The sequence below is a fragment of the Gossypium arboreum genome, chromosome 7, assembly GCF_025698485.1.
Source record: "Gossypium arboreum isolate Shixiya-1 chromosome 7, ASM2569848v2, whole genome shotgun sequence".
Taxonomy (NCBI): domain Eukaryota; kingdom Viridiplantae; phylum Streptophyta; class Magnoliopsida; order Malvales; family Malvaceae; genus Gossypium; species Gossypium arboreum.
This window is the reverse complement of record NC_069076.1, coordinates 78,587,743-78,602,101: the sequence shown is the minus strand read 5'-3', so window position 1 is coordinate 78,602,101 and position 14,359 is coordinate 78,587,743. Positions and strand designations below refer to the sequence as shown.

At 33.7% G+C, this 14,359-nt stretch overlaps 1 protein-coding gene across 1 annotated transcript; it reads right to left on the bottom strand.

Annotated features, from left to right (window-relative positions):
• Positions 1 to 5,488: 5,488 nt before the first annotated feature.
• On the bottom strand, positions 5,489 to 6,436 carry LOC108458939 (uncharacterized). The gene is made up of 2 exons (XM_053030999.1): positions 6,115 to 6,436; positions 5,489 to 5,727 (listed from the first exon to the last, which is right to left on the bottom strand). The coding sequence occupies exons 1-2, from the start codon at positions 6,434 to 6,436 to the stop codon at positions 5,489 to 5,491; spliced, it is 561 nt and encodes a 186-aa protein (XP_052886959.1).
• Between the last annotated feature and the right edge of the window lie 7,923 nt (positions 6,437 to 14,359).

The following is a 14,359-nucleotide window of genomic DNA, read 5'->3' as shown; positions in this document are numbered from 1 at the left end:
ATGGATGAATATGTTGAAATTTGAAATTTATGGTAGAATATGAAAGGTTACTTATAGATAAATAACTTTTATAAAGTGAATTTTGATGAAATTGTAATTTAGAGACTAAATTGTAAAGTTGTGAAAATTGAAGAAAAATTCTAAATTTTATAGAATAAATGTGTTGTAAATTTTATATTGAAATTTTGGTTAGGCTTGGAATAAGGAGTAAATTGCATGAATTTCATTTTCTGAGCTTAGGGATGAAATTGGAATTTATGGAAAGTTTAGGGGTAAAATGGTAATTTTGTCTAGGATGTAAATTGAGTCCAATTGAATACGAAATGTGATAAATTGATGATTAAATTCATTTTTATAGATCCAGATAACTCAAATTTGAGGCTATATCAAGGAAAAGAAAAAGTTTCGGATTAGTAGATTTTCTTATACGAACTATTATCGAGGTAAGTTCGTGTAACTTACTTATACATGTTATTATATTTGAATTGAATGTTGTATTTGAATTGAATGTGATACGTGCTTGTATAAATTATAAGAATATTGTAAATGTATGAAATATACATATGCCTGAAATAAGTCCCGAAAATGTTACATTCTGTTTGAATATTGAATTTCGATGGATATATATGATTTTCCCACATTGAAAGTGATCCTGCATATGTTGCAGACATGATTTAGCTTGGACGAGTAATCCTGATATAGCCCTCTCGAGCATTCTAATAAATAGTTTATGCGAGCATCCTGATCGGTAGTGATTTATCATGTGTTGCACACTATCGCAGCTCTTTGTGAGCATCCTGACATGCGATCGGTTGTGATCCTGCATTTAATGCTGACATAAGCGCAGCTCTTCATGAGCGTCCTGTTAAGCTTGTTTGAACTCTCTACTACCTTATTCGGTACTCCTTAATAATATCTCTTTATATCTGATTAGCTCTATAAGCTCCCTGAGTAAAAACTCTTATGCCCGAATAAATGTCCTGTTACATGATTACATGGCTCGCTTGAGCCTCCTGACATGTGGCTCGAGAGTGTGCCCCCTGAATATGTGCTCTAATGGGTACCTCCAGTTAAGAATTGACGGTTTACAAATATGTACACCTTGAGTGTACTATTTGAGTATCCATCGATAATTCAATAATTCAATAGACAAAATTCTTGACATGAAGAAATGATAAGATAAATAGATTTATGTCTTGAATGATTCTGAATTTCCCGATGAAGTGTTTCATGATGAGTTCATCTATACTTATTTGATATACATGAGATTTATGTAACTAACTTGTTTGATTGAGCGCATGTGTTTAGGTAATTTTCCAAATTGATGAAAAACATGTTATTGTATGCTTAAATTTAATAAATGAGATTGGTCAGTTTAATTCCTATTATACAAACTTACTGAGCACATAATGCTTACTAGGTTTTATTTTCTCTGTTTTATAGTGCTCAGAAGCTCGCAAAAGTTGGAGATTGGTTGGAGCATTATCACACTATCCACTAAAGTGTTTTGGTATAAATAATAAACTTATTTTGGTATAATGACATGTATAGGTAACTTGACCATTGTTGGCATATGAATGTGGTTTGTAAATTAGCCATTGGTATGGCTAATAATGTTTTGTTTTGATATACTTATAAGGTTATATTATGGCAAATATCTATGTGTTAAGTATATTGAAAATGATTGATCAAGTTATACTTAATATATAAGTTAAACAAAGGTAAGATTATAATCATAAATGCATATGATAAAATATCATATTAGATGTTAATATTAGCTTGGTTATAATGCTTGGATTGATTGGTATAGGAATGTAAATTTGGTGTAGGTTATTAGCAAAGTTTGGGTGAGAAATAAAGCTAGGAAATGACTCTATTTTGTCCATACGGGTTGACACACGAGCGTGTGTCTTGACCGTGTGTGACATACGACCTGGCATATGGGCATGTGATTTGGCATTGTGTCTACTGAAATTTAAAATTTGAGAAACAGAATGCTCAGAATTGAGCACACGGGCGTGTGTCTCAACTGTGTATGCTACACGGCCTAGAACACGGGCGTGTGTCTTGGCCATGTGAAACCTGCACTTAATTTTGAAAAATTAAATTACAACACGGCCTAACACACGGGCGTGTGATTGGTCGTGTGGCACAAGTTAGAAAGTTACACGGGGTTGAACAAGGCGTGCAGCACGGGCGTGTCCTAGGGTCATATGGGCGTGTCCCTTGACTACACAGGCGTGTGTGCCCTACATCTAGGAAAATTTTTGAAATTTCGCAAAAAATTCTTAGAGTTCCTAATTTAGTTCCGACTCGATTCTAATACTTGTACTGGGCCTCGAGGGTACATTTAATGGACGTTATGAATAGTCTCAAAAAATGAATAATAATTGACATGAATTATCTGTAAATGTTCTGAAAACTCCAGTAATGCTCTATAATCCTGTTTCGGCGATGGACACATGTTAGGGGTGTTACAGTGTGGCTGGCCGTGTGGCTTTAATTCAGAGATTTACACAGGGTTGGAACGACCTGAAGCACGGGCGTGTTTAAGGTTACACGGGCGTGTCCTTGGGCATACGGGTGTGTGAGCCCTGTACTTAAGAAAAATTTTAAAATTTCATGAAAAATTTTCTGAACTTCCGATTAAGTCTCGATTTGTTTCTAAAACGTGATTTTGGCCTCAGGGCTCAATAAAGGGACATTATGATTAAATTATGATGTGTATATTATATTATTATAATATGATTGTTCGTATTTATTCTGAAATGTCCGGTAATGCTCCGTAGCCCTATTTTGGTGACGAATAAGGGTTAAGAGGTGTTACAACTCCGACAGATACTCGAGGAAGATGTTGACAAAAGAGCTATTCCAAGATTTGTTCCTACTTAGCCTTTCTTTTCCAAAAGAAGAAGACTAAATTAGTGGTCTGACACAATCTTTTATATCTAGATGAATATCCAAGTACAAACACAAATAATAGTACATACCACATCATTAATTACATTATCCTATAACTAAAAAAATTAATTCTTTAAAAAACCTAGTTAATAGAGTCTAATTGCATCGTAATTTCTTGTATGATACTTAATAGTAGAAATTTTAATTATAAAATTGAAAAATTCTCTAAAAAGTTACAAATGTAATATGTTAGTCCAAAAAGTAATTAACAATACAATTTTTAATAAAGTTAACAATAAAAATAAGTATCCTAATTACTCTATCATTTCATATTTTTGGGCTATTATTTACGTAACATTAAACATATACTCCTCGGCATCAGTCATTGGTCATTGGCCAAATATAAATAATTAATAATAAATACTATGTAATTTAGTTAAAGATTTAGTAGTCCAAAATGGATGTAAAATTATCGATGGTCAATAAATTTTTAAAATTTTTAAAGAAGATTAATAAATAACATATAATTATAATTAATATATATATCCTAAAATTATTATTGTAAAAAACTTTTTAATACAGTAAAATAAATAAAATAATGCTTGAATATGTATATAAACATTAAAATTTTTGTAAGAAAAATAAAAAACAATTCACGTGGTTCATGGGTACTCTTCTAATAATGTTATCTTCAAGGTTTAAACTTATATTTTTCCTTGGAGAGTGCAATATGTCTTACTATTACACCCAACCATTTATTGATATATAAAACATATTTTGAAATTTAAAAGCAAGATGATTATAAAATTAAAAATATTTTTAGTTAATGAAATTCAATCCATTTCTCCCGTCCACGTAGCTTAAAAATTGGTATGTTGATAATTAAACTATAATATCAAGCATTTATTTATATGGGTAAATTTTTTATTGTGTTATTATGGTAGATGTTTTGAGATTTTGATGATCCAGATTTGAATTTTATTATGCAAAAGTGTTATATGTGAGGTTTTTTTAGATTATTTTTGTTTAAATTTAACCATAAATTTAAATTTATTATGATTTTAATTTATTATGCTCTGTATCGCGTTGATTAATCGATGTGTATTATTTTTCATTCATATTTAAGATTGTACAATAATATTAATACTCTTATGCTTTTTATTCGTAGTTACATTGATTCAATATGATGAATAAATGTTTGATAAATTGTGTTATTCATTTCCCTCAAAATAGTTGTATAATTTATTTGATTAAGCTTGTAACAAAGAGTAATCGATATTAATACTCATTAATTAATGATTAATTATATAATTATTTTATTTACCTTCAAAATTACATTAATTGAAATTAATTAATGTTTGTACTAATATATTTTAATTTGATATTTTATGTAAATATTTCATCAATCTATTAACCCGTGGGAATAGAAATACCTTTGTATTTGAGCAAGACAATAAACTAAAATAATTGAATTTGAGTGGGTTTATATTCAATCAATAAATGTCTTTTTTAGTTTAATATATCAATTAGTACTTAAGTTTGATACTTTTTTAATATGGTGTTTGTTTTATTTTTTGTTCAGTGTGATACTTGTATTTGATAAAAAGTGATACATTTTAGTGTTTAAAGATAATAATGTTAACTATTTAGAGTTTAATTCAAGTTTAAGGGTTAAATTGATGAAAGTTAATTACTAATATAATTATATATATATTTTTCATAATTTTGTTAATAGAATAAATTCAGTGTTAATTGTGAATTTGCTTACTTTTGCATTTAATTTGTCAGCTACTTAATTTGGGTTTTAAGGTCATTTTGATGAAAGTTAATTGCTATACTATTAGCCGTTATAAGTTCTCATCAAATCAACTTTAAAACTCGAATTAAGTATTAAAAATTAATATTGTTAATTCTAAGTATCAAAATGTATAATTTTTGTACCATATTAGACTAAAAAATAACAGAAAAATAATAAACTTAGGTACATTAGTAAGGCTTCTTTTATGATATTTTACCAAAAAAAATAAAAAGACCAAAAAAAAATAAACGAGAGGGTGCTCTAATGCTAAGAATAGAAAGAGAGTAGAAGATTTAATGATGTTGTTGGGGGGTACAGCAACTAAAGGTCCAAATGCAAAGATAAAAGGGTACCACAATTGACAACACTCCCTCCCTACTTTTCTGGTTCATATGGCTTAATGAACACCAAAAGGATTCATTCCTATCTACAACTTGTTTACTTGATGGTATATGAAGTCGTCTTTCTTTTTCCCTGCTTTAAAGTTCATAAGATGCCCAAATCATCCATTTTTACGGCTGTGTGGTGAAAAGGATGAATTGTTCCTGTTGCAATTTGAAGAGGAAATTAGAAAACAAGTATGTCCCAAAATTTATTACAAATATGAGCAACAATTTTCTCGACTGCATAACTACACTACCAAACAGTCCTATTCTTTCATATGGTTACAAATTAATAAGACATGAGTGAGTAATAAAACCAGATGATGAAGAGTCTCAACTCGGTCTGGCATGTCAAGTCAGTGAGTCAATATAAAATTCTTGGTGTTAAGCTGTTGATCTCTTGAATTCATATCCTCAGTTTCTCCTTCTCCCCAAGTTTGGAACAAACATCAGCTAGCAAAGCAAAGCATACACCGATGAAACGTACAAGGCATAGTAATATCAACAGTGCCCGGTGATGGAATCTTTTCTTTGGGAGCTGTCCTCTATCTGAGATAAGCAGTGCCCTGTACACAACTTCAGTTAAGGCATAGGCTGACACTGGATCACATTCTTCTTCGAGAAATCCGTATTTTGTAAGGCATACTATGTCATAAACGCCATTGGTCTCCGATATATACAGACATTAGCATATCTTCAGCCTGCCATCGATCCTCTCTTCGGTGGATAACAAGTCACTCTGTGTCAAGATCACGAGAGGGTTTTCATCTGAGGAAGATTTAGAATGTAAGATATATATGACTAAGAATGGTCATGATAGTACTAACAACACATAATAAGGGAAACCTTGGCTAGGAATTGTGAAACGTATAGTTCAAGGATCTGGAACAGAAAGGACATTGAATGAGCACAAAAAAAGACCATTCGGTTCATCATGTCTTTGAGCTGCTTGGGAAAGCGTCATTATCATTATACATGGTATGTGTCATTTGTTATTAATTTATGATTGCGGCAATTAAAGACAAAACTTACTGCTTTTTCGCAAAGCAGCGCAGCAGAAGAGCTGTCTGATGGCCTCTAATGGCTTCAAATCGCCTGCTTTTAAAGCTTGGTAAATCTCTGCCATGTTAGCTATCAGTATCACGCAATTCACTCTTCTCAGCACGAACTTTGAAGACGATCCCATGTCATCATTTTCCATATCGTCTGTCATCATTTTGCTGTCGCGATATCTCAAGCAAAGCTGGCTATGATGAACCCCTTCACTGATCCAACTCGATAATTCCTCTAATGCCTCCCTTGTTCTACCATAATCGAATCCTCTTGAATCGTAAACGCAGAAACCGCTTCGCATTCATCTCAGGACATTGTGTTCTTCCATGTACATGGTTATGTAATTGGAACAACTTCCTGCATGTAAATGAGAAAACTCTAAAATCTCTTTTTGCTGCAATTTCCTAAGCCTTTTTCACAACACAAGGCAATTACTGACTTTAGATGATAATAATAATAATAAAAAGTATAAATTATGCAACTTTAAACTCACCATTTTCGAAACCATTTTTTTTGAAAAATGGGGTTGATTTAGTTTAGAAAACGAAAACAAACACGGGAGTCGCCACTAATCCTTTTTGATGAGGTGTGATAGGGTCACCTTGTAAAAGTTGTTGTTTTTAATAAATGATTTAATTTATTTAAATAACGATTTTGGTCCGCGAAATTCAGAAAAAACGGGTTCGGGAGTCAGTTATGTACGAGGAAGGATTAGCACCCTCATAACGCCCAAAAATTGGTACTTAGTTGATTAATTAGTGTCTTAGTGTCGAAAATTGAGAACTTTGAAGAAAATACGATCTATCGTTAAAATATTGCTTAATTGAATTTTTTTTTGAAAAAGAAGCATATTTTACGTTAATCGAGGAAAAGAATTATGTTCCATAAGTTAGGACACAATGTCTTGAAACCCCGAATATACGAGTGAATGCCGAAAAATTCATTTTTGAAAGATATTTGATTTTTCTCGATTTTTAGAAAGAAATCGTACTTCGTAAGTTAGAATACAATTTTTTCTTAATACCGAAATTATTTAAAAAAAAATTTAAAACATTCGTATGTTTGGATTTATCGAGAAAATCAAAACCCCGTAAGTTCGGGAACGACTTTTCGAATCTCGAAATATGAAATATTGCTTATTTGAAACAACGTTTTAATGTATCGAGTAAAAATATGACGTGATTTATAGTGAAATATAAAAGTAAATTACGGTGCTAACATATGTAATAACATGATCATAAGTGCGACAATGCCGATAATAAAAATATGAGCAATTATATGAAAATGATGCTAATATAAAAATAAATAAATGAACAAGTAAAACAAGAATTATTGAAAAACTTTAAAGATCAATAAAAAGAATGAAATAAGCAAATAAATAAGAATGAAATAAGCAAATAAATAAGTAAAAAGAAATATAAAAAATAATAATAATATAAAAAATATAGCAATAGTAAAATTATGATATTAATACATAAATATAAATAGAGATATAATACTTAAAATATAATAATAAAAAATATAAATAAATAAGAAATAAAAACTAGATAAATAATAAGAAAATAAATAGATGAAAATATAATAATAGTAATAATACAATAGTAGTAATAATAAAAAGTAATAATAATATATTAAATAGTAAAAAATAATAGTAACAGTAATTTTAAAAATGATAATAGTAATAATAATGATAATAATATAAATAATAGTAAAATAATGATAGTAGTAATAATATATATTAAATTAGTTAATTTAATACTAAAATAGTGAAAATAACAAAAAAATGACTAAATCGAACCTAAAAATAAAATTTCGGGGCAAATCTGGAATAAAAATAAAGCAAGGGACCGAATTGAAACACGCGAATAACAAGGAGGGACCAAAAGGGAAAATTTCCCTTCCCTTCCAAAACGCACAGCATCAAGAGGGACCGATTTGAAATCGAAACAAATTGCGGGGTAAAATTAGAAATAACGAAAATTTAATTAGAAAACAAAAAAAACGGAAGGGCTAAAAGTGCAATTATCCCTTCCACTTAAAAGCACGCGGATCCTGAGGAGGGTCGGGTCGGATTCGGGTCGGCCAAGGCAAAACAACGTCGTTTTGGGTGTTTAAGGCCAGCCCCAAAACGACGTCGTTTTGAAGGCCTGTAAAAGTTAGATTTTTTTTAAAAAAAAATCATTCTTCATTTGTTTTAAAAAAAAACTTCCCCCTCTCTATTCTTCTCTCTTTAGGGGTTGAAAGTCCGGCAAGGAATCCGACCGATCACCGCCGTAGCCCGCCCTCGCAGGCCACCGTGCACAACGGTCAGAACTCCAAAAAAAGGTATTTTTTTATATTGTTATATAAACTGTTTTTTTAAAGAAAAATAAAGAAAATATAGATGTATGAATATATTTGAGTAGATTCGAAAATAAGAAAAAAAATAAAAATAAAAATAAAAATGAAATCACCTCTTGAGTTGTTGACTGGAATTTTGTTTTTGATTCTCTCTTTGTTTAATATTCACTCTCTATTTTGATTTTGAAAATCTATTTTTTTGTATTGATTCTAAAGAAAAAACCCTCTTTATATTGATAGATTTGGGGCTTTTTATAGCCATTTACATTTGATTTTATTTCTACTGTTTCTCTACTTTGCCTGTCCTCTTTTTCTCCGTTTGCAGGTGGCAAAGTCAACAACAGTGGTGACAAGTGGCCGACGTGACGGAGTGGCGGCAGTGGCAGACTGGCAGAGGCTGGGGTAGGTTGCGGCACCACTTGGATTAGGGGGGCTAGGGTTATTTTTTTTGAAAATGTTGTTGGCTAATTGGGCTTGGTTGTGTTGGGTTAGTTTTTATTGGGTTTGTAATGGGGTTTTGGTTGATTTAGTTGAGGTTTAGTTTGGGTCTTGGTTTGTACCTGGCCCAAAATTGGGTTGTATAACTTCCCCTCTTTGCTCGTTGTCGTATAACGAGAACAGAGCAAAGAATTTTGAAAGACCAATTTTGCTCGGTCTCACTGAGTCTTGACTTCTTTGATGCTTCTCTTCTTCAAGTCACCTCGTTCCAGTCTACTGCGTCTTGTTGCTTTGATCCACTCCACTGCAACTTTAGAGAAATAAGACTTGTAGTTTTTATCAACTCTAACGCAAATTCAGGGATGTGAGATTTGTAGTTTTAGGTTTTAACCCAACCTACTGCAACTTCAGAGGTATAGGATTTGTCACCTTAATCCGCTCCAATGCAACTTCAAGGAGATAGGATTAGCTTTCTTCAGTCTGCTCCGCTGCAACTTCAGGGAGATGAGACTTGTAATTTCAACCTGCTCCACTGCAATTTCAGAGAGATAAAATTTGTTTTGATCTGCTCTACTATAACTTCAGAGAGATAAAATCTGTTTACTTATGGCTTCAACCTGTTCCACTGCAATTTCAAGGAAATAAGATTTGCTATCTTTAATTTGCTCCACTATAACTTCAGGGAGATAAGACCCGCTAGCTTCAGTCTACTCTACTGTAACTTTAGGGAGATAAGACTTTAACTTCAACCTGCTCCACTGCTACTTTAGGGAGATAAGATTATCTTTCTTCAGTCTACTCCGCTGTAACTTCAGGGAGATAAGACTTTAACTTCAATCTGCTCCACTGCAAATTTAGGGAGATAAGACTTGTTTTGATCTGCTCTACTGCAACTTCAGAGAGATAAGATCTATAATTATAGCTTCAATCTGTCCCACTGCAACTTCAGGGAAATAAGATTTGCTATCTTTAGTCTGCTCCACTGCAACTTCAGGGAGATAAGACTTTTACTTTCAACCTACTCTACTGTAACTTCAAGAGATAAGGTTAGTGGCCATAATCTGCTCCACTGCAACTTCAGGGAGATAAGATTTGCCATTTTTAGTTTGCTCCGCTGTAAATCTAGGGAGATAAGACTTGTAAATTCACCAATCTTGCTACATCGTCCTCTGGGTGACATGACATGTAAAATTGATTTTATAGGTCTATGCTTATGCCAAATGATTAGGATGTAATGATCAGAATGAATCAAATGTTCCTAACTAGATGTATATGAATGATATTTACATGAATACAACATGTTATGAGAATGATCCCTTTTTAATGTTTGGGTTGTCACTGACACAATATCCTGTCTTCTTATTCAGCTGATATCTTTGACAGTAAACCAGAAGAAGTAGTCACAATTTAGGCTCTTCTATCTCAAATATTTCCAACCTTTAAGTTTGGTTAGTTCTAAATAATAGTCCTGTTTCAGGTTCTTGTACTATTTAGAAACTTTCAGAGTAATATGCAGAACTTCTTTTGTGAAAGTGTCATTAGTCCATTAATAATTATTTCAATACAAAATACTTTAAAAAAAATCGTAATGATGGACAGAACGGAAATTTATTTGAAAAATTTGAAAAGAGTTGATTAATCAAAGAAAGCAAACATTGCTGGAATATAAAGAAAAATAGGTGCCCTACATATCGCAGCATGACCTTCTTTGTACGAACTTATTGAGGACCCTTTTTGAGCTCAATATGTGTTTAGGGGATCTAGAGTACTCTTGTTGATGCCCCAAGATGTAACATCTCTCCTCCTTATTAACTCAGGTATCGCAAGACTACCGCATGCCCCACCTTCGATCAAAATTTGAAAATCCTTTTGGTCTCAAGGTGCTCTTTGCGAGTTTTCACCTTAGCCTCTCATTTTTTTTAGATGAAGTATTTCTTAACAGAATCTGAATTCACAGGATTGGGTAAAGTCTTGCCATCCATTTCGGTCAATATCAATGCTCCTCTAGAAAAGACCTTCTTTACCACATAGGTCCTTCCCAATTCGGCATCTATTTTCCTCTGAGATCCTTTTGTATAGGTAGGATCTTTTTTAATACTAGGTCTCCCTCCTGGAATTCTCTGGGACGAACCTTTTTGTTGTAAGCTCGCATCATCCTTTTTTGATACATCTGACCATGAGAGATAGCCCTTAGCCTTTTTTCTTCAATCAAATTCAACTGATCGTATCTGGATTGGATCCATTCTGTTTCATTTAACTTCATTTTTGACAAAACTTTGAGGGAAGAAATCTCGACCTCAATGGGTAAAACCGCCTTCATTTCATAAGCCAATGAGAAAGACGTTTCCCCGGTAGAGGTCTTGACAGATATTCGATAAGCATAAAGGGCGAATGGTAACTTTTCATGCCAGTCTTTATAAGTCTCAATCATTTTCCCCATAATCTTATTGATGTTTTTATGGGCTGCCTCGACTGCACCGTTCATCTTTGGGTGATACGGTGACAAGTTGTGATGTCTGATCTTGAACTGACTGCAGACCTCTGCCATCGTACTATTGTTCAACTTCAATACATTGTCAGATATGATTCTTTCTGACATTCCATATCGACAAATGATTTCCTTTTTCAGGAACTTGCTAACTGCAGATTTTGTAACATTGGCATATGAAGCGGTCTCTACCCACTTGGTGAAGTAGTCGATGACCACAAAGTTGAATCGATGCCCATTGAAAGCTTTTGGCGATATTGGACTGATCACATCCATGCCCCAAACCGAGAAGGGCCGTGGAGAAGTCATAACATGTAGAGGTGAAGGAGGCAGATGAATCTTGTCTCTATAGATTTGTCACTTATGACATCTTTTGGTGTAGTTAATACAATCCCCTTCTATGGTGGACCAATAATACTAGAACCTCATAATTTGTCTGGCCATTGTAAAGCTATTAGCGTGTGTTCCACAGAAGCCCTCATGGACTTCTTCCAAGGTTTTCTTAGCCTCTATAGCTTCTACACATCTTAATAGTACTTGGTCCTTCCTTGTTTTGTATAGGATCTCCCTATCCAAGACATAATCACTAGCCAGTCTTCTCAACGTCCTTTTATCATTCTTAGTAGCTTGGTCGGGGTACTCACGATTCTTCACATATCGTAGTATATTGTGGTACCAAGGATGATCATCATTTTCTTCTTCTTTTTCGATGTTGTAACAATGAGTCGGAGCCTCGTAAATACTCATTTGGATCGATTTCATATCCTCTTATTTATTTACCTTGATCATGGAGGCTAAAGTTGCTAAGGCGTCAGCCATCTGATTTTCTTCTTGCGGGAGGTAGCAAAAGATGATATCATCAAACTCTTTAATTAATTCAAGGACCAAACTTCGATAATTGATCAACTTGGGATCTCTTGTCTCCTATTCACCTTTAAGCTGATAGATCACTAGCGCAGAATCCCCATATACCTTTTACATTTTAATCTTACGTTCTTAGCTACACGAATTCCCATGATACATAATTCGTATTCAGTCATATTATTTGTGCAATCAAAATCCAAATTACTAGTGAAGGGATAATGATCTCCGTTTGTTGATACCAAGACTGCCCCGATTCTGTTACCCACTGCATTTGATGCTCTGTCAAAGTTTAACTTCCAAGGATGACTTTCATGAGAGTCTTCTTCAGCGGTTTCCACATACATTAGATCTTCATTTGGAAAATCAAAGTTCAGAGGCTCGTAGTCTTCTAAAACTCTATTGGCTAGAAAATCTGCTATTGCACTCCCTTTTACAGCTTTCTGGTTCACATAGACTATATCAAATTTGGAAAGCAGAATTTGTCATCGGGCCATTCTTCCATTCAAAGCAATCGACTCCATCATGTACTTCAGAGGGTCCAGTTTAGAGATCAACCAAGTTGTGTGGTACAACATATATTGTCTCAGTCTTCTCGGGTTGTCCAGGTTAAGGCACAACACAACTTTTCAATTGGCGAGTATCTCATCTCACACTCAGTAAACTTCTTACTGAGGTAATATATCACTTTTTCCTTCCTTCCTAACTCATCATGTTGGCCAAGCACACATCCCATAGAGTTTTCAAATACTGCCAAATATAGTATCAGCGGCTTATTTGGACTAGGTGGTGTCAACACTGGGGCATTAGATAAGTATTGCTTAACCTTGTCAAAAGTCTTCTGGCACTCCTCGTCCCAAACACCACGGTTGTGTTTTTTAAGGACACAGAATATGGGGTCACATTTCTCGGTTAGCTGTGAATTGAACCGAGTGATGTAATTTAGTCTTCCTAAAAATCCTCGAACTTCTTTCTGAGTACGAACATGAGGTAACTCTTGTATGGTTTTAACTTTATCTGGGTCAATTTCAATCCCCTTTTCGCTAACTACGAATCCTAGCAGTTTTCCTGACTCAGCCCCGAAGATACATTTTGCTGGATTGAGTTTTAGCTAGAATTTCTTCAAGCTCAAAAATAATTTCCTCAAGACTTGTACATGTTCCTCTTCTATTCGGGATTTGGTGATCATGTCATCGACATAAACTTCAATTTCTTTGTGCATCATATTATGGAACAAGTTTACCATGGCTCTCTGATATGTTGTTCTCGGGTTTTTTAGTCTAAATGGCATCACTTTATAGCAAAAGGTTCCCCACATGGTTATAAATGTGGTTTTATCCATATCTTTAGGATGTGTCTTTATCTGATTGTATCTTGAGAAACCATCCATAAAGGAGAACAACGAGTATCCTACCGTGTTGTCCACTAAGGTGTCGATATGGGGCAATAGAAAATTGTCATTTGGGCTGGCTTTGTTCAAATCCCTGTAATCTACACACGTCCGTACTTTTCCATCTTTTTTAGGTACGTGGACGATATTGGCTACCCATTCTGAGGATTTAACCACTTGTAAGAAACCAACATCGAATTGTTTCTTGACCTCCTCTTTTATTTTCAACAAAACATCAGGCCTCATTCTTCGAAACTTTTGTTGAACCGGCTTGCAGTCTTCTTTTATGAGAAGCCAATGTACTACGACATCGGTACTTAGTCTAGGTATATCTTGATACGACCATGCAAAAACATCTTTGAATTCTTGGAGTAATTCAATGAGGCCTCGCTTTGTCTCTGTGGTAATGCAAGCTCCAATCTTTACTTCTTTCTTTTCTTGTCCGTCTCCCAAGTTCACAATTTCTACTGACTCTTTGTGAGGTAAAATCTATTTCTCCTCTTGTTCTACCATCCTTAACAAATCAGGAGATAAGTTACAGTCTCTGTCAACTTCAAAGTCCTGAGATTCCTCTAGACACATATCTCGCTTAAAAGGAGATTCTGAGTTAGTAGCAGCTTCATTCATATCGTTGATATCTAGAAACCTGTTGTAGGTGCGAAGGAAGATACAAAGAGCAAAAGAGTCTAAGAATAATGATCTATATG